The sequence below is a fragment of the Neodiprion pinetum genome, chromosome 2, assembly GCF_021155775.2.
Source record: "Neodiprion pinetum isolate iyNeoPine1 chromosome 2, iyNeoPine1.2, whole genome shotgun sequence".
In the NCBI taxonomy this organism is placed as follows: domain Eukaryota; kingdom Metazoa; phylum Arthropoda; class Insecta; order Hymenoptera; family Diprionidae; genus Neodiprion; species Neodiprion pinetum.
The window spans coordinates 15427717-15448888 of record NC_060233.1 but is presented as its reverse complement, the minus strand read 5'-3'; the positions used below and the strand labels follow the sequence as shown (position 1 = coordinate 15448888).

Below are 21172 nucleotides of genomic sequence, written 5' to 3'. Positions count from 1 at the left end.
CATACATCGGACATTCGAAGTTTTAGATACCACAATTTGTTTTTTCTTATCGAGGGGGGGGGGGTATCGTTGGTAATCTTGATCCAAAATATCGACCAGATTTCGTGGTAGCTTCGACCACTATCTTGAATTTGTAGAGGAATTTGTTTTTTTAAATAACTCGTCCATTTTCAACGTTTAACTAAAAATCGTCAGAAATAAACTTGTAGGAAATTTAATTCTCTAAAACTTTGGTCACTGAAATTTTTAGCCTTCGATCGATATTTTCCAATTTGAACCATAAATTCAAGATGGCGGTCGAAGCTACTGCAGAATCTCGTCGAAATTCTGGATTTAGATTACCAATATGTGATTATACCTAGTAAAATAAAATTGTGGTATCCAAAAATTACAGTTTTGGGTGTTTTTTTTTTTTTTTTTATCATCTTGTCATTCCGACTGGGCTATTGGCTCTATGTTCAGTAGCTACAGCCCTACGCTGTGACGGCTACAACCCATAGACTTATACAGATACGCTGCGTGGTACGTGCACCAAGCTGAAGCCGTAATTAGAAAAAGAGAGCATCAGCTGCAGTCAGATCTCTCACTCTAATCGGTGATTTGGTGGGGGGAGGAAACACATGGACTCGTAAAAGCATACCGCCCCACTTGCCTTACTGGTTTCCCCGCCTGGCGGATGCTTCCCACTCTTTCAATCGTGCAACAGAGAGGTCCGGCTTCAGCTGTTGCTCTCTCTTTCTGATTACGGTTTCGGCTCGGTGCACAGACCGTGCAGTCTATCTCTATAAGTCTATATGGTACAGCTCCCCGAAGCCAGCATATACGCAAGCAACAGGCGAGCGTGGGAAGACCTCGAAGCATGAATCGACCATCCAATCCACCGAGCGCGGCTGATTGTGAACCGCTTTTTCCTCCCTCTAGCGACGACCCTGAGCTGTGGAAGTAGCTCCTATCGGGTCAAGGCGTTAATACGGAACAAGCAGGGAGTCGGAGTCGGCTCTCAGGTCTGCAACCACCTGCCGCACGGCAGTGGTGAACTACGCGTACGAGCAGACGCGTCTCGGCTTTCTCTTTCTCTGGGAGGGAGACCAGTCGAATTTCCGGGAGAATCTATACCGCAGAAGGAAGACCAAGATAGACGGAAATCGAATGAAACAAGGCCCTCACTGTCAGTCGAAAGATATAATTGTCGTTAAATTGTACGTCGAATGGTAACGTATGTTTAAACCGACCTTGTTAGTAATCTTAATTTCATGCGTTTGCACATGTTTTACCGAGCGCCGGGTTCTGCAATAAGATATAATAATAAAGCTGTATTGTTACTGCACGGAGATTTAACTATATTGTAATTTCGAACGTAGGTGAAGCGTTCTTTTTTTTTTTTTTGAATTTATACAACGCGGTCGATTCTGTGAACGCGTTCTATCGCGCGCGAAAAGAACTCTGCAGCTAATCTGCCGGTATCTCGGCCAGAGTTGCAGATAATATACATAATACAATGTATCGTTGACGACTAATCCAGTTACCCGCATGTTACTGCATTTTGCTCTAATTCATTTTCAGAATATTGTAATGGAATTTTATACCGTGAATGTTGCTCGGAATTATTATGAGTTTTCGAGATCGCTCGACTGCTGCATGATTGTACAGATTAATATCTGTTAGCAATTGCTCGATCACAGCGGCAATAAAGTTTCACGGATTATCAACTGTAACGGAAATAAATTGCATTAATATTAGACAGTTCAGTTCGTACAATACCTACAGAATTTATATAGCCTCAAAAGCTAAAATTACATTAACGCCTCTTGGCAGAAATATTTAGAGAAGATTGTTCGAGAAATTTCAGACTGTTGACTGGATATCACGACTAATTTTTATGTTTTGCACTCTGTGTAATATATTTCCGGTGAATTCTGAAAACACTTGCAAGTTCAATTTTCTGATAATTACACAAGAATTGCTTTGAAATCTCGCTTAACGATTTGTCAAAAAATATTTTTAGATACCAACTTTCGACGCTTAATTATACGAGACCTAATATAATTTCGGCACGTCGAAACTAATTTGAACTCTTTAGGTACTGATAATTGTGAGTCAAGTTTCCGTGGAAAAAACTCGATTCACAATCAGTTTGATTGCGAATGAACGTGAATTTATTCGTAACGAGTTCGGATTCTGATTATCGATTCACGAATCCGTTCAACTCGACATAAATAAAAAATCAGAATTTTTTTGATTGTGAAAAAAGCAAAACTTGTATGTATATCTTTATAAAAATCTATGTATTCGTTTAAATTCATTGAAGCTTCCGGTAATTAGAGTATAAGTGCAAATATTTTCTCAAAAAAAGTGTATTTGGGGAAAGTCTAGCTGACACGTGGCACAAATTTGCGACCTTCCCACGCGAATAAAGATTTAATACATATATACACGTATGTCTATACATAAGGACCGTGATTTACGACATTACATAGTCGTGATTATCGCGTGGGGGTTATTCTACTTCATGTATGACGTCGGAGTCTCGAGTTTGTGTTACCGCATGTCTGACGAGACGCGTATGTCCATCACTTCCAAGCTTACAGAATATTCCCTTCCCGGCATGTCTAATTTCGATGAAAATCAAAAGTAAATTGGCCGGACCGTCTGAATCAAAAGTCGAGGACTCAAAAAAAACCGGTCGAAAAATCTCCAGCTATTTTATTTTCGCGAGTGGAACAATATCTCTATTATATAATTGTAATGAATCTAATTCCAAATAACATGAGTTGGCATATCAACAACTTCAAAAAAGGTTTTTATACTCAAAAAGTTCAAAATGATTAAATCGTGGCGTTTTCCATCTCATCCTAGTATTTTTCGCCTTATTTTGTTCGTCATAGACACGTTTAGAGATCGCCTGAAAAAATGTTTAGAAGTAGTTATCACCAGTGGATAAAAATAGATTTTTGCTAGTACGGTATAACAGAAATTGATCAATAATTATATTTGCGCGTTGTGATTTCGCCGTAATGCAAAATTTCTTGAATTTTTTTAAGAGAATTTGTGGGGTTCTGGTCGACGTGTAGAATGAGCCCAACAACATTAGATCCGATACAAAAAGACTAGACCCTAATCATTTTAAATGTTCTAATTTTTAAAGGTTTTCTCAAAATGTTGATATCTGAGCTTGTGACATTGGAATTTGCTAAGAATCATTTTTACCGTATAACAGGGATGTTATTTCATCCGTGTTCACTGCCATTAGCAGAAATACCATTACTGGAAATTTTTTTTCCGTTTTTTTTCTTTTCCTAACTTTTGATCCAGACGATCTCGTCGATTAGTCCTTAAACTTGACATAAAGCGAGGCATGTTGAAATCCTAGAATACCATTTAATCAGAAGTGGGTATAAATAGTAAAGTTAATTTACAAGCTAACGGGGCTGAATGATGTCAGCCATGCCAGCTCGTCGCCGTCTGCTTCTGATGCCCGTAATTTCCTCGGCACGTCTTCTTGCCCATAATTAAATTCTCTCCAAATCTGCACACGTATAAATAATAAGCCTTTCGAACTCGCGGTTCGGTAGGAGAATATCATTCAAACATTTCTGTTTATACGTGAGGGAATTGAAACTGCGATTTGAAGAATCTTATGTTGTGCAACGAAGATGTTTAAGGTGTATTGGATTATCAAATATGTAGTCATTATTTATTGGAATACTCTGCTATTCTCAACAACGCCAATAATTTTTCATTCAAAAACAATCGAGAACAAAAGAAATTGCTGATAAAGTAGCTTACATTCGTTATTTTCTTCCATAGATTTCCATAACACTGTCGACTGCCTGTACGCGTATACAATAATTTTATCCTTTTGGGAGAGGTGCTGTACGTAGAGTGAAGTCAGATTTACGAGATTTTGGAGAGCGCACAAGAGAACCCCGAATACTGTGTGATTAGAATTTCATTTCAAAAGATATTCGAGGTCAGATGAACATTAAACCGCGCCATGCAAACACAGTCGCCACTGAAAGCTCCAATCTTGTGCTTACATGCATGAGTTCTCTCTTAATTAAATTTTCTAGGAGTTAACAGACTCCGTAGTATGTCGGGGGTAACTCAAATTTGCAGCTTGGCAGGAGACGTGTCGTTAAACTTCAGATAGTCAAAGTGCATTGGAATTGCGTCGAAATAAAAATCAACATCAAGCTGAAGTTTGTAACGTTAATGTAATGATGCATCGTTGGAAAAAGTTGTTATTTTGCAACTTTAGGATTACTTGAAATTTCGTAAACTGTTAATACAGCATCAAGAAACTCAAATTTTGTAAATTCAACTTCTTGAGGTGTTCGGAAGGTGCAAAACAGTAATTTTTGTTTCAACTTTTCGATACATTAACGTTATTAACTTCGGCCTCGTAAATAAAGTTGAGTTGCAGCAAATAATTGGGGTGTGGTTGATAAGAAATATTCTCGTATATTTTTACGGCATATGAGGCAAACCACACAATTCGATGAACACTTGCGTGACCCGATGATGCAATTCAATTGTCTGGAAGCAATATAGATGGCGGAATAATAAACCTACTCTTGTCGGGTGCCACGCCGGGATGCTGGAGCGAATCCATTGAGACACCCTATCGTGAATGACGTAGCAGCCCGGAGAAAACTCTCCCTGGCCTCGAATCCGCCGCAGTCCAAGGGTCAGGGTCATCCGCCCGGCTCCTCCGAGGGAAAATAGGTCACCCGGGCAAACCCCACCTACTTTCGGGGCCGACACGGTTTCGCCACTGACAACAACACCCATCGACATCATTGTGATAGATGATGTGCGAATTAGCGAGATCATGCATCTCGGAGGCGTGAATCCTGCAGCCGTGGGGATTTGGCCAATGCTCTCCGGCTACGACAAGCTAGACTTTGCCAAGTCGCGGAGTCCCGAAGTTCAGGACCTGGTCCAAGGAACACTTTTTTGAGGCTTCAACCCATCGCCGAGAAACCGGATCGAAGATGGTTGATCTCGGGGATACTGGAAGCAGGGGTGGCAGATGGGTTTGTCCAAACGACAGGCATCTTGCCCTAAGAGCAAAGTGAGTGGTTCTTATCTTTTTCCACTTTCCAATTTGTCGAGAAATATTCTCTTCGGTTTGAAATACCGTTGAGTTACAGCTTGTTCATTCACCGTAACGCAGTATTATATATTTTCTGATCGCCAGAAAATCCTGTTGTTTAAACATAGAAAATATACTTTTATCCAATTGCTTTTCACTTTCGAATTGGAATTAAAATCGTGCGTGACGTGATGTAATGTGATAACGGTTAAGCCGCCAGGTTAGACTGGTGCTTAATCAAATTAAATCACGCAGTGCTCATACAGGAAATTACAGAGTCGAATGCTCTAACCTTTTGGCGTAATTTCGTTCATTCATGTACTACGATAGATGGTCGAGTTTGAGTCTCAACCATCTACGAACCAAGAAGCAAGTATTTCCTTCAAACCCTTTATTTCTCGACATTTTTCCCTCTGACCTCGCGCCGGGAAAAGTCGATCGAAAGAGCGACGGTATAACCATATAGGTATAGTTTTCTTTGCAGCACGTCAGCAGTGAGTACAGGTATAGATACAATGACCAGTTCTCCGCTGTGTTTAAAGGAAAATCCGACCTATATTGTTAGGTCACGTAACAGCGAACATCGTTCAGATATTACACTGGTCAAAGAAGCAGTCATGCGTATTTTCAAATTTTTAACATCCTCTTGAACAAGTTTGAACAAAAGAAATCCCAACGGTACCCACTACTAGAATTCTATAGTAACTACGACGAATAAAATTTTTCTCACAAGTGTGCCACAAATAACATTGCTGCAGATTTTACAGATAGTTTTTTTCTTTTCTTAACTTGTGATTTGAATGGTTCGGCCGATTGATTCTTAAATATTTGCATGAGGAGGAGTTGCTCAATCACATCAAAACGTCAAATCGCACTTGTGAAATCTCGCTCCCTTTCGCTGTAATGTGCGTTATATGCTGAACCCTCGTGCAAAAGACAGCAACGATCGATCGAGTCGTAATTAGTGTTGCGATGGTGACGAACCAATTGAGAGGACATAGTATAGCCTGGGACTTCTTCATAAATGTCCATTGGGACATCCCCCGGCGGGGGTCATTCGCGGTAGCGATCCAGGAGTGTGAGATACTTTATCAGCCCGCTCGACCCCTCGTGTATACCTACATATAACTGTATATGTGCAGTTGATAAGAATGGCGCAGTTTTGTTTGGTAATTCGAAAATCCGGGCACTGTTGTCGAATGACAAAACCTTGATCCCTTTACGCTTTTCACCTACCTTATAACCCAAGTAGCACACGGTCGACTCACATGTGATGTAGACATGGTGTCAGAAAATAAAGTCAACTAATCGGAGACTGACGAAAAGAACGTAATTGAAACCAATAGTTGACTATATGTTAACCATAGCATGTTCACCAATGTCCGTTAGGTTGTCAATTTACAGCTAGTAGTGTACAAATCGACTGCAAATTGATTTAATTGTTATCATCAACAAATTAACCAAGCGAAACTTTGAAATTTCGAGAATTACCAAATTTCCTTTTTTTATTCTGTTATATTCATTGTCGCAAGTTCCGTACGATTTCCAATTTTACTTTCAACGTTGTCTTGACCTTGACATTTTCGAGGGCATTAATCGTCATAGGTGTGGCTAACCAGCAGAATAGTCACCGTCTTGCCGACTTTCTGCCAACTCCAAGTCAAAGTTTCCAACTTTTGACATTATGACATCGGTTTTGATTATCCAAATTGACAGTCGATAATTCGACAAGTGTGCTACCTGGGAGATCAAAAGCTTTCATGCGAATTGGGAATTAAACTTTCTGAGTTAACAAAAAATATTGCTTTTTCCGCATATTTTTGTTCTTGCTTCTCGTTTCCAACCATCCACTTCTCTTCTGTAACGCAGGTTGCGTACCGGATGGTCTGTGAAGACAGGGTCACTGGATTACAGAAGCGACTATCCTTCCGGGCCACAAGTTACCCTTACGGAGGAGGAACGCTGCACCATTATAGAGGTAATATACTTTCATAAGATTTTCTAACTTTCTTAACTTCAGCTCGAACTGCAATATGCAGTTTTAGCGTCGACGACTGTTGAACTTGAACGGTCAACAGCAGTCAAGAGGCTCTTGTCAGTGGTATTTCCTAAGTGAAATACTGTACGATCAATTATCTGTGAGCGTAACTCGGTTTTATTTGTAGTCGATTATCGTGCTGTGAGATCATTGTCACTGTTATTAAGGGTTTCGGTTCAATAGGCTTGAGAAGCGAATTGCAAAAATCAAGAGTGTGCAAAGTCGAAATTAAGTATATTCTATGAAGCACTTTCTCCAATTTCCATTAGAATTTTCAAACTGAAGCAACGTAGATTATTTTATTACTTCTGCCCAATCGAATTCATACCATGAGCTCCGTAGAAATCGCAAAATCTATCGGGCTAATTTTTAACTTGCCAGCTTCATTTGCAGATTTTGTCAGTAACACGTGTCACCAACAAAAGTCGATTAACCCCGAAACGGTGTGAGTATGGATTTTATACTACCTGCAGTAGTAGAGCTGGATTAGTGATCTAAAATTACTATAGCTGATAGAGCCTATCGTAGGTATAACACGTAGAGTAGTAGGGTGCTCTAGTTTGCAACAGAATATAATAAAATATGGCTAGAGCTATTTGCTTTATTCTGTCAATAATTTGATTGACGCAGATGGTTTTTCGTTTGCGGACCTCAACAAGCTGCGATTCGAGAATTATTCAACATCTGTCCGTCCGATAACGTTATCTATAATCGAAATAGACACCCCAAAGAGAAAGTTGTTGAGGGAGCGGATTCAACGTTCACATTCTAACATTACGTGACGGCACACGTGCCTGAATACTCGTGTACACACCTTGTAGATGCTACATGACATACGGTAGGATCGAACACCGTATACATACGCGAACCAAGATCGATAGTCAAGAGCTTTCCATAAAGGTAGATGTTATCGTTCTGCACGCAACTCTCTACAATAGACCGCTATGATTATCGTTTCGACTGACGACTGAATTGTCTCTACAATGAATAGGTACTGTAGGTACCTAACGCTGTGTTGATCAATGCTGATAAGTGCATTTCAATTGGTGCTTCTGCATTGAACAAAGTAGTAGCTTCTGGTAAATTCAAACCGACAAACTGACAAGTCGTTTTCAGATTTACAGTAGATCGACGTCTGAGATTCAAAGTATACCCACTCAACAAAGCCCAACTTTGGACATAACATATGAACGGATCCACATTTGAGGAGGCTTGTTGGAGTGAATCTTTCCATTTGGCTGAAATTTGGTCGTATGATGTAGCGGCTGTGTACTGCGATATAAAAATTCTTCAATTCTTAGGTCACTAGACCTTACCGTTTAGGAGAACCATGTTGATTACTTTTATCAAATTGAACTTTCGTCTTCGAATTTTTAGCATTTCCTATCGTCGGTAAAAAATATAATCTAATCTGTTTTTGGCATGTCTGTGAAATTCATTTTTAGGTAGGTCCTCAAAAAATGCCAATAAACGCGTTCTTTTGAGATTTTGAATCATGGATATGCGAGAACCCAAAAAAAAAAAAATATTTAACACGTTGAGCGCCGCGTCAGCCATCGGTGGCTGACACTGGACTTTCCATTTAGGCCGCGTCAACCACCGCTGGCTGACACTGAAATTACATTTAGTGGTGCACGGCCTGATGGGGACTGCCTTCAAAATCGGCGTGGCGCTCAACGTGTTAAATATTTTTTGTATCAAATCGTAGAAATTTTGAAATATATTCTGCATTTTCAAAGCGCGGTGAAAACGGGGCCATGTTTAACTAGGTTAAAGTGTTTCGCCTAACAGTAAGACATAGAGATCAAAGAATAATTGGATGATTTTCATATCGTAGTATAGATTATAACATGGAAAAATTTTAGTCAAACCCATTTTTTCAACCGAATAAATTGGACTAGGATTCTTGGATTTCAGTCCATGTAAATCACGGCTGATTCAAAGTGTCTAATAATTTTAACCATGATCATATGGTGAAGTGCGTGATACTTGTTTGCTAGAAGCTTCCAGCCAGTGAAACTAGTTTTTCAGTTTCATTGCATGGCGATTATCCACAGGTTATTCGTAGAGCGGAAGCGCTGGATTTATCGGAACAGGAGCGAGTGGGAAGATTGGTCGACAGGCTGGAGAACATGAAGCGTAATTGCGTGAGTGCCGGAAACTTGTCTGGAAGTGCAGACACCTCGCACAGTCGATATTCTTGCGCATTATGCGGCGAGAAATTCACTGTTCTTGGAGCTGGTCCGGCGATCTGCAAGGATTGTCGCAAACACATTTGCCAGAAATGTGGTATTGAAGCAACGATGGTGTCGTGCGGATCACAGATTGGCTTTGCGCAAAATTCCCAACGACCCAGGCTATTCCTCTGCCGAATCTGCTCGGAAACCAGAGAAATGTGGAAAAAAAGTGGCGCCTGGTTTTTCAAAGGACTTCCGAAATACGTTCTACCCGATAAGAAACTCGTATGTATATATTATACCCACTGCATTTTTAAATTCCGACAAAGAAAAGCGCGACCAGATCTCTTCCGAATCTAGGAGCGTGGCAGACCGAGACGCACCTCGAGAGCATCGTCGTGGGCTGTTGTCAACAACCTGAGGTCCCTGGAGTCTCTGGAGCCAGATTCATCTTCTGACGAAGACGCGGGTCGTCGCTTGGCGATGAGCCGTTCGCTCGGAACTCACGAGGCTTCATCGCCAACGCCAACTTTGGCTGAGGAGAAGAACAATCGATCCTCGACGCCAGTTTTTGGGCCAAGAGGCGACGCCTACAGTCGGCAGAATTCCGGAAACGCGGGGGATTACTGTAACGGCCTTAGATCGGCTTCTGCTACCGATGTCGGTCAGAGTCAATTTTCCTCCACTGCATCTGTGCAACCGCTTCCCTCGCCACGAGGTTCAGGTCATGGAATGCAAGGCCGGAACTCTGGGCAAGGATTTCAGTCCCAGTTTATGAACGAGCATCGTCAGACGTCCTCGGACCAACTTAACAGCAATCAGGTACACAGCTTCAGGTACGTAGGAATAGGATTGTTGAGAATAATGCACTAATTTTGGGTTGTTGCCGCCTCGCGTGATCTACAACCTTACAGGAAAGACTCCATAGAGTCGAGCAGCAGCCAGGGGCTCATGATGTTGGATCAAAATCAGAGTCACAGTCTACTCCACTATCACGAAATGGATCCGGAGATCCTGGTCGTGAACAACGAGGGTCCGATCAACAATCAGAACCATTCCGAGGCTCTGCAGCAAATAGTACGGGGACTAGCTGGTAATTATCCATTCAGCACCAAAATTATTCCCCTTATTGAATGAGGAATCACATTATATTATCCGTTACACGTGCCATCAGACGATGAAGGTCTTTATCACGTCTTCACACTTCATTAATCTTCAGTCGACTCAATTATGACACTCTCGTGAAATTTTCCTGATATTCCCACGTGGCAAGAAAATGTCCGAGATTTTCTGTTTTTCGAATTACACAAGTCAGACTCTCCTCAAAATCCCTGCATCAACATTAAGTGGTAATTTCCACCCTAATGTATGAGCAGGGATTCAATGAAATTACTGCGACCGGAAATTTGCAATGTCGGAATAGCGGGGAAATCATCCAGTTCCGTACATTCCAGGCATGTGATGAAAGCAATGCCCACTGGTTGTCTTAAACCTTCCGTCACGCAAGCGGATCGCGATCCAGCGTGAAGGAAACGTTAGACTAACTTGTTTCAATGCTCGAGGCACGTGTCAAGCATCGATTGTGAGATGGGGATTGGGTTCCAGGGTTGAATAGAGGAATTTATGTCGTTACGCTCCTTGAGCAACAAGTAGCTGTCTCCTCTTATCCCGTACGTTTCTCCCGTCTTTCTACTCGTCCTGAATCGCCTTCTTCCCTGTCAGTCAGTTGCGACAGTGATCCAATTATGTGGGTAGAAAAACTCGATTATACCCGTACAAAAAGTTCACCGTGGGGTTGGAAAGCTCGGATAAAATCGAGTGCTACTCAAACACGGCGCAACTCTCCATCAAGGCTGTGATTACAGCGGCAGCGGGGGATGGATACGGGACACTGGAAGTCTCATTGCTATACGACCCCGCGGCACAGTACCTCCAGTGCAGAGTGCAGCGTGCGCGAGGCCTCCGTCCCATGGACATCCACGGTCTGACAGATTCGTTCTGCAAGCTAAACATCCTCCCAATTGCGATCGGGAGCCCGTCCCAGCGACTCAGGACAAAAACTGTTCACAAGACCCGGGATCCGGAGTACAACGAGATGGTAACATTCTACGGCATCACGGAGACAGACGTAAGTTTAACGGCGCTCCGTTTCGTGTCTCTTCCAATATCGCCTGGAATTGTAATACCTATTTCAGATGAAAAATGGCAGAGCACTCCACATATTGGTACTTCAAGACGACCGAGCGGGCAAGGATTTCCTAGGAGAAGCCAAGCTGCCGCTCTGTCAGCTTCAACCGTATCGAATGATCCACTACAATGTTTATCTGGAGAATCACTGCCAGGTTCGTGATTCAAGGTTACATTTTTGACTAATATATTACAACGAAGTTGTGTTCGTACCCCTTGTACACACTGGCATGGCTAATACCGTTATCATATTCAGTCACCAGTTGCCGAGACAACCAGTATCATTGTAAAAACGATCAGCCTCGAGACTTGAAAACGACAACACCTATTCAAACAGTAGTCAGTCACGAATCGGCTTATCTTGATTCGTCAGCTCCGAAAGTCTGAAGCTGGAAGATTACTAGTCCCTCGATATTTTCGTAAAAGAGTTGTAGTCTTATTGCAGAGTTTCGTGAGGCTCCAATTCACCAAATTTTGTCACTTCAGATCGAATTATCCGACACTTTCTGTGGGTCGCCGATTGCAAGTTTGGATCTTGGGGGTATTTGTCACGTCTATAAGAAATGGTCGTGTTTGAACTATAGGTGGAGCACGAAGAGGAAGTTTGGGGCGAGGATCTGAGTCCAAGGGGTCAAATTCTGGTAACCCTGAGCTACAGCACTCGCCGACGCGCCCTCTTGGTCAACATTTTGCGCGCTGCGAATCTGCCGGCAATGGACAGCAACGGGTTCTCTGACCCCTTCGTGAAGCTGTACCTGATAAAGCGGCCGGAAGACAACTCGCAGCAAACGAGCGGGTCCTTCTCCAACGTCCAGTACAACAAAAAGAAGGAATCTCGAAAACCAACTTCCGCAATTTACAATACAGGAATCAAGTGGAAGACCCTAAACCCAGAGTGGAACGAAGAGTTCGCTTTCGAGACACGGCTCACGGATCTCACCAGTCAGATGTTGTGTCTCTCCGTTTGGGACAAGGACCTCGGAAAGAGCAACGATTACCTGGGTAATTAGAGAATATCGTACACTACATGGATTAATTTTACATTACTTTATTTTTATTGATATCGGTACATCTCTCTTTCTTATTCTATCTCGCAATTGAGATCCTTACACCAATAAGTTCAGTATCGGATAAAATCTAACACACGGAAAAAACATGTTCGATTTACATGAGTGACGGTAATTATTTGGGTGAAATTTTTTTGGAGTAAAAATTACTTGGATTGCGATATTTGACGACTTCAAAGAACATTCGCGCATGTCACTTCGTACCGATGAAAGGAATTGTCACCGCGATGCCTCTAATTTTTTCACCGAACAAGTAACCATTTCAAAGAAAACGCTGTATCTCTATCAATTTCACGAATTTATTGATAAAATTTGGAGATAGCATTCGTAAACATGTATCTGTCATAAAATGCATGTTTGGGAGAAAAAAAACCGCTTCTTTCTCAGAATAATTTATTTAAAATTTACTGTAACTATAAGATTTTTCGGGGCGAGAATTTTTCCGAGATGTAATGCATATTCGAAGCAAAATTGTTTTATTTCAAAACAAGTACATATTTTATTCATTGAGAATGAAATAAGCAGGGTAAAATGCCTTAAAATGGCCAACACATTTTTTCTTCATTTTCCCCCTTGAAAGTACAATCGATCTCCGTCAATTCCATACAAAATTAATATTTTTCCTTAATGATTAGTTGTTTCGGTAAAATAATAACATTAAAAGATAAAAATCACGTATATTTTAAATGGAAAACTGCGTCGTTACAGCGGATAGTAAAAATCAAGTTAGGACATTCATATTGGGCTCAAAACTTTTGTTTTTTTATTTCAAAACAAATGATGGGAGTGGGGGCACAGTTGAAATTCGAACATTGGACAAATAAGAATCATCCTAAGATACACACTTACCTGTATAAATTGCTGCTTGTACATATTTTCACTGTTTTCGATAGAGGAAGAATCTATAATCGAGTTATTTTGCGTGAATCCACTTGCATGCGCGGTTTTTACTTTAAAGGAGGTCTCATACTGAGCTGCAGCAGCAAAGGAGAGCGTCTGAGACATTGGATAGACGCAATCAAATTCCCGGACCATCGCCATCAAGCATGGCACAGTCTGCAAGAGGATCCCATCCCAACAGAATGAGTAGTCACTATAAATCGTGAGCTAATAATTTGTTACGATGTGCACTATACGCAAGTATAAGGTTATCGCGAAAACATGTCGCAATATAATATTGTAAGTCTCGTGAGTATAATTACATTCCGTGCCAAAGTAATTTGTTTACTCTGCAACTGACGTGAAGTAAAATTTTTGCAATGCAAGATGAGTCTTTATGCTGAATCTGTAACAACCAAGTTGAAATCGAAGGATTTATTCAAAGTCATTCAAGATCTCTGTTTCTAGTAAATAAACTGGCGATGGGCATTTTCTATTAAACAAAAAAATTATAATTAATTAATAAGGTATAAATGTTTGCCGAATGTATAAACCGTGGTGCGCATATAATAAGTGATAAACTCAAAATCTGATTGAATTTTTTTCAAATTTTTTGTCACGTCAATGAAGCTAGGGATTGCCAATTTCTTATTTATAACAAGTTGAATGATGATGAAGTTTAGTGCAATATTAATCTTTACATGCTAATCGAATAAAAAGTAATTCAATAGTTCGCTAGATTGTAGTGTGATTTTTTTGGATCATAAAAGATGAATTTGTAGGCAAGAAAAAAGGCCTCATAATTTAGTAAATGATGAAGGACGTGAGTCACAGGCAGACTGATTCGGATTGTTTGAATTGTGACCCATATTCTCAACATTGAATTATGTGGTTTGATACTCTTATATAGATGAAAATTGTTGACATTAAAGTCTCCTTCCAGCCATTGTAACAATGACAAATATTATTACACATAAATCGATTTATCTAAGCTGTTTAAGATATAAAATGAAACATGTTGAAAGAAAATATATACTTATATATATATATATATATACATATATTTATTATGTATAATGTACACATTAGAGTGGCCGTTGTTTCAGCTTTGGCAAAACTTTTTCGGTCACCGCTTAAGAATGTGATCAAAATGTGTGTGAAGTTTGAAAGTGTTCAAATAATTTTAACCCGTGCCGTCAAGCGATTAAAATTTTAAATGAAAAATGTATACATGTTTTCGATACTAATCCTTAAATATATATTGCACACATAATACCAATCGTAAAAGTCGAAAATTTGGTAATCTTTCTACTTACAAACATTACAAAGATAATACAGATGGGTATTTTCAATTTTTCAAACTTTTTGATCGCGGCTCAAAAAATCTGCAAAAATAGAATTTCATATCTCGTAGTGTGCCCAAAAAGTGTGCCAAGTTAAAAATTCTTTTCACCGATATTATACTGCATGTCTAATAGCATAAGGTCGTAAAACGCTTTCTGACGACCTTTAGTTGTTGAAAAAGGCAAAGGGGCGTATAATTTTTTTTTTCATCGTATGCAAGCTTAAAGCATGAAAATATGGTCAGAAACGTTGAAATTGAATTACAATTTAATAATGATCAAAAGGAAGGTCGTGTGTCCTGGTAGATACGAGCTTCTACTAGGTATTGATTCAACCATAACAATGTCGACTAATTGTAAGACGACTAGTTCCTTAAGATTGCATCTGCTCAAAATAAATTTTTTCACTTTTCTCGGGCTCAAGTATTAATTCATCAACTAAAAGCGAAAGGTCGTACGTACTGATAGATACGACCGTTAGGTTCTGGTAAAATTTGAAAAAATTATCTACTACGGTAATTGCATGAAGGCGTAACTGCCAAAAATTATTATTTTGTTATTCCTGTCATTCCGGTAATTGATGATTCGGATAATCGATGTTCAGAAAATTGACATGCTCACTGTTTAACTGTTTTTATTGTCGAGGATTAAAAATTTTTTAAAGATTTCTGAATTGTTGCAGATTTTGATTCATCTGTGGGATCTAGTGGTTTTTTTTTTATTTTCTTTAAGATGGCTGCGACCTTTTGTTCTGATCTTTTTTTTCGTGTATACTTATTAGTGGAAAAAAGTTGTATCTGCTGAACATACGACCATTTGCCTTTATATTTTCAAATGCTTGATTTCAATTGAATTATACGTTTTGATTATTTTAAGAGCGAATGGTGAAAAGAAAAAAGTTATACGCCCTTTTCCTATTAAAATCGCATTTTTGGTCGTTACAACTTTATGCCATTAGACACGCGATATGTGTAAGAAGTATGGTGCGTATTGACATCGAGAAAATACATCGATTTTTCATTTACAACGTCTACTGCTCGATGGCATGGGTATTAAATTATCCGAGGACCTACAAACTTGAAACGCATTTTTTTTTTTTTTTTTGCACACCTTGATTACGTTTTCGGGGGGAGCGCGAAAAGAAATGCCCAAAAGCGAAATAATGGCCACCCCAATATGCATAAATACATATAATAATAATATTATAAGCGCTGTTTTTCCTCATAAAAAATGTACAATGAGACGAGCGTCCAGTGATAAACGAATCATATGAAAATTAAATCTAGCTAAATCGCTTAGTTAATTCGCTAATAACAATAAATAGTTTAGAGAATTACGCAGTATGCTACGTAATACGCAGATTATATACATAATATTGATGATATAACGCGTCATTTTATCACAGACAATCACGTATTATACCTATTATTATATCTATATTATAAAACATAAATCAACCAGCAACAGCTCACATCACGCTTTATCACGACTATAATAGACGATAAATAAAACAATTATTGAAGTTAAACTAAGCTCTGTATTTAAAAAATTCGCATATATGGTCAAGAAATAAAGTAATTTATTTTAAAAGATGAGACTGTAGTACATTCTCTATGTATTCAAGCCACGCTTACAATTATTAGTAATAAGACTAAAAGTTACAAATACTTCATACTCTGTAAAAAAAAAATAACAGATTGAACGGTATCTGAATATCTGTGTCTGCCAATTCGAAATTCCGAAAAAAAAATAATGTATTCCGTGATGTGAAAATCATTTCAAATTAATCCGCGATAATATTACGGACCTTTCGTCACGGATTTGAACTGGATTTAAAAGTCAAGATATCAAATAGAAAACGATCAAAACGCTAATATTTAAACGTATTAAATTTTATACGAAGTAAATTTAAATTTGTACAAAAAAATCTAATAGAAATGGATAGAAAGGAAATTGTATGTACAGATTGGATCGAATTGAAGTTATGTTACAATTCAAACACAACAAAATGGAAAGTAACTGAATCAGTAAACTCACATTCAAAACAATAGAACGATTCATTTTTATTAATTTTCGTACATGCAATAAGTTTCCTTGAAAATTTTGGCGACAAACATCAAAATGAATCTTTTTTAATACGATTCAATTTTTCCGATTACTAGGCGGCTTCTTACAAGTAGGTATACTGAAAAATAAAACTCCAGAATAATTCTAATCCCAGAATTTGAACTTCAGCATTAAGAAGGAACTAGTTTTATTGGATCAATTTATTTACACGTCCGATATAATGGTTTACACACATTTACGCAAATATACATTTTTCTTGCACGATTTGTATTATGCTTTATATAATACAGAAAGGGTCAAACATTGCCGTGTTGTTAGATGATGTTTGTACAGGTAAAATTTATAAAATATATTTTCCGTCGGTGCCATGCATGCATAAAAGTTGTCATATATAAGTTGAATCTTACAATTACTCAAGAATGAATTGGCCAGACCGTATGAAGCAGGTTAGAGAAAAAGAAAAACACTGTTTGAAAATCTCCAATAATCATATTTTTGCCGATGATAGTGAACACGAATGAAACACATCTCTATTAATTGTGTAAATTTCAATAGATCAATATTCAATATTAACAATTGAAGAGATAGTTGTCATCACTGGAGTGGAAAAAACAAAATTTTTTTAGTAAAAGCACAACAGATGCTCGTCACCAATGTCACATGTGCGTTATAACTATACTACAATGTTAGCTATCTTGAATTTTTTTTTAGATAATTTACAGAGGTCTAATCAAGGAGCAGAATAATTGCAAGAAACATTAGAATCGGATCAAAACATCGGAATTCAATCGCTTCAAATTCATGAAAAATTGTGAATATCTTAGCCTGTGTTGTTTAAATTTGCTCGAAATCATTTCTGTTGCACAGTAGGGATGAATGAGGTTTCATTAGAGTTTAGAGCATCATTGAAGCAACTCACATTGTTGAAAACTATTTAAAAAGTTGTTTTCTCTTTTCGTCACTTTTGATTCAGATTGACTGACTGATTCATCCTTATTATGATTTCCTTCGACAAATTTCAGGTTAGTCGCTAGAGTCTTCTTCAGCTTCGCGTAGCCATCTAACCAACGGTTGAATGTCTTTTTTCATTTTCAGTCTCACCTGTTTCTGCATAACGTCATCGTTATCCTCATCATCGAGCTCGTACCACTCAAGAATTTTTTCCTCTGACAATATATCACAATTGTATAAATTTTTGAACACAAACAGAATTGAAGATACAGTGTCCAATGTAGCAGCAGTGTCTTGAATAGCTCGCAAGCAATCTGTCTGAGCTTCATATGATTTGACATAGTTCAATATAACCATGTCAAAATACTCCAACATCAGTTTCAATGTCTTCTGGTAGCTTTTGGGCGAAATTTCTGAACCAGAATTGCTGAGATACTCCATTGGTAAACTTAATACAGCTTTAACTACGTTGTAGGAAACTTCGCGAATAGTAACATTGTAAGCATATCTTGATGAATTAATTTCTAGTATCAAATTCTCGCATTTGACTTTGTCCTGATATCCTCGCATCAAACTCTCCATCACTTCTGTAAAAAACATGTGCGTATCATCAGTGAGTGGCATCTCAGCAATCGATTCTTCATCGCTGCTACTGTAGTCTTCAAGATCATCAGAATCATCGTCGGACTCGTTTGTACATGTGTATTTGAAATAGGGTAATTCTTGATCAGTGTCAGGATGAGCTTTGCTCATGGAGATGTAAGTGATACAATCATTTGAATCAATTTGCATGAGGGAATCCGTGTGAACACTTTCCAATTTCAGCTTAAATTTCGGGCCCAAAATACAGCCGTCTATCTCAACTGAATTACCCAACTCACAGCCGGAGAATAAAACTGAATTTTTAACGACACAATCATCCCCAATTCTCACTTTACCCAGCAAGTAAGAATTTTCAAGTCTCACATTATTCCCCAAGTTACAGCCTTCTCCAATCACAGAACCTGTGATGCGTGTGTTTTCTCCCACATTACTGTTTGGACATACCACACAATCCCGTTCCAATGTACAGCCCTTCCCAAGAATCGAACTGTTGTGTTTATACGTACATCTACGTAGGTACAGAAAATACATACAACTTGGCATCATCTCAATGGTTAGGGGATATCCACGTTTTTGAAGTATGTCTCTGATTAAAGTATTGTAATCCCTCCAAGATGTGACTGGCAGCGCGTATTCTTCTGGATCTAATTTTTGCCAGTAAATTCGAGAGTCTAGAATTTCCTCGTTGATTAAGACTCCTCGGATAAAGTCTTCCATGGTCTGAAAATGATGTTGAAGACATTCAGTTGATAGTAAATTCATTCCAATGTTTAGAAGGGTGTTTAAAAATTTCAAAACAATTTAATAAACCACGATTAGGTGTTAATGACAATCATAGAATAGGATGTAAAAATATCATTGAGTAACATTTTGACGTTAGTATCATTGTAACGATGTATGTCGAGAAAAATCGTTACATTATATTTTAAACACTTGATTCCTGCAGTTATTCTGGAATTGCAACTTATTTACTTTTTCCTCAATGTTTCGTAACGTTGACATCGCTAACTTCAGCCTTGTTCAAAAACACAATCCAAACTGACAAGTCTATTGTATTTCTAAACCCATTCTATAATATCGTATTAGAAGCTTGCGTATCACATCAAACTTTTTCAGCAGAGTTATGTGATTCTGAAAAGAACTTACCTGAAAATCGAAATTGTCAGAAAACAAGGGAAGCACCGACGCTGAGCAAAGGTAAATATGAGTTTCCAGTAAACCGCTGTGTATTCGGACACAATCGTGATCCAAGAACAACTGTAATTCCAATTTGACTTTTCTGTCTTTCTCTGAGAGTTTTTGATGAAACAAAACTTTGTTATTCGAGTTATCAGCGGCAATTAGACAAGTTTTGTTTTCTTTCGCCGGAAAATTGTTAGATCCAAAATCACGGAATATCAGCGTCATCGCAGCGCCTTTGTCTTGTTTTGACTTAAATCGATGCCAGTCGAGAAGCCTCTTTAGATTGGCATTGGTGAAAGCGTCGCCTCTGATCAGGATGAAGTCGCCGCGAATGATACCTTTGCTGTCGATGTCTCGGAGAGCATCGCCAAGCGAACGGCAGCCATCAGAGACGATTAAATGTACATTGATAAGACCCTTGTAATTTTGACTTTGTACGTACGATCTCAAAGATTCAACGTGGTTACTGCAGTACAAAAATAACTCCTGTATATCGTTCCTCACTAAAGTTTCTGTCAGGTATTCCAAAAGTGGAATATGAAAAACCGGCATCAACGCACTTGGGTAGAGCGTCTGCATGGGATGTAAATTTGTGGAGAAGTCATCTGCTAGAACAACAGCCTGTCGGACCTCTTCTTTCTTCAACTCCGTCGCTGCCATTTTATTAGATATTGTACAACCGGTGATTAACCCACAACTATCTTGTTAACGATTGTTAACCCTCGATCACCCTCAGCCCATCCACAACTGTCAGCATGGAATGCGTTCATACTTCTTCTAGTTCTTCTTTCTTTTGGCTATTTCCAAGTCCTAAAGATGGCGCCGATTATTCCAGGGACGTAAGATATCGTATTTGAACAAAGGTTATCGTATTATTGGATTATATTAAAACGTACCATTAATGATGCGTAGAATATTTTAAATGTCATTATCGTAACCGTATATCCCACGCAATACTCAATTTATATGCGATTTTATGATCTTCTCTCATGTCGGCCACCCGTATGGCGCGAAAACCTGCATAATTGGATTTTTTTAAAAATCAAAGTAGATCTAGTTTTCAATAAACTGTTGTTTATTATCATGAATATTAAAATTGCAACAAATATATGCATATCGTAGATTATCTATCGTCCTCTGTTTCTTTTGATACGTCAATGTTTGAGTATATTTTCTTACGCATTTGCAATTTTAGTACACCACTTCGTTAGCGTTGCCATAAGCACGGTCTTACATACAGGTCTTGAAACTCATCAAAAGTTGCGTGGTGGAGGAAATACGCTTACGGTGCATTTTTTGTTTTTCGACGCTGCCGCCAGTTCGCACCACTGATATATATGATATATACACTGGATCGGTTTAAGCGTGGTGCCGTCACGCCAATTGAACGGTAGCCATTTTGTACAGATTCTTGTCACTTCAGATATATATATATATGTATACGTGATATAGGTATATCTTCAGTCAACGAACTCTGATTCGAATTTGATTGAAATGTAAAATAAATAATTGACGTGCTCCAACACATGTGGAAAACAATATTATTTGTAAACTTAGCTTTGAAATCACGTAAACTACAATGC

General features: G+C 38.7%; 2 protein-coding genes across 20 annotated transcripts; one reads left to right on the top strand and one right to left on the bottom strand.

Annotated features, from left to right (window-relative positions):
• The first annotated feature begins 977 nt into the window (after positions 1 to 977).
• LOC124211116 (rabphilin-3A) lies at positions 978 to 16383 on the top strand. Of its 18 annotated transcripts, none has more exons than XM_046609859.2 (11): positions 978 to 1199; positions 4552 to 5074; positions 6965 to 7073; positions 7515 to 7576; positions 9191 to 9595; positions 9671 to 10146; positions 10225 to 10403; positions 11176 to 11438; positions 11506 to 11652; positions 12082 to 12499; positions 13523 to 16383. In XM_046609859.2, exons 2-11 carry the CDS (start codon positions 5033 to 5035, stop codon positions 13648 to 13650), a joined length of 2229 nt encoding a protein of 742 aa, XP_046465815.1. In that variant the 5' UTR covers positions 978 to 1199; positions 4552 to 5032; the 3' UTR covers positions 13651 to 16383. The 18 variants fall into 18 exon arrangements, with proteins under 18 accessions (XP_046465815.1, XP_046465813.1, XP_046465816.1 ...); XM_046609857.2 differs by having other exon boundaries at positions 4544 to 5074; XM_046609860.2 differs by having other exon boundaries at positions 978 to 1211; positions 4544 to 5074.
• eIF2Bepsilon (eukaryotic translation initiation factor 2B subunit epsilon) lies at positions 14577 to 20848 on the bottom strand. 2 transcript variants are annotated; one of them, XM_046609879.2, is made up of 4 exons: positions 20769 to 20843; positions 20486 to 20606; positions 19554 to 20399; positions 14577 to 19127 (listed from the first exon to the last, which is right to left on the bottom strand). In XM_046609879.2, the coding sequence occupies exons 3-4, from the start codon at positions 20247 to 20249 to the stop codon at positions 17877 to 17879; spliced, it is 1947 nt and encodes a 648-aa protein (XP_046465835.1). In that variant the 5' UTR covers positions 20250 to 20399; positions 20486 to 20606; positions 20769 to 20843; the 3' UTR covers positions 14577 to 17876. The 2 variants fall into 2 exon arrangements, with proteins under 2 accessions (XP_046465835.1, XP_046465834.1); XM_046609878.2 differs by having other exon boundaries at positions 20486 to 20848.
• Positions 20849 to 21172: the final 324 nt, after the last annotated feature.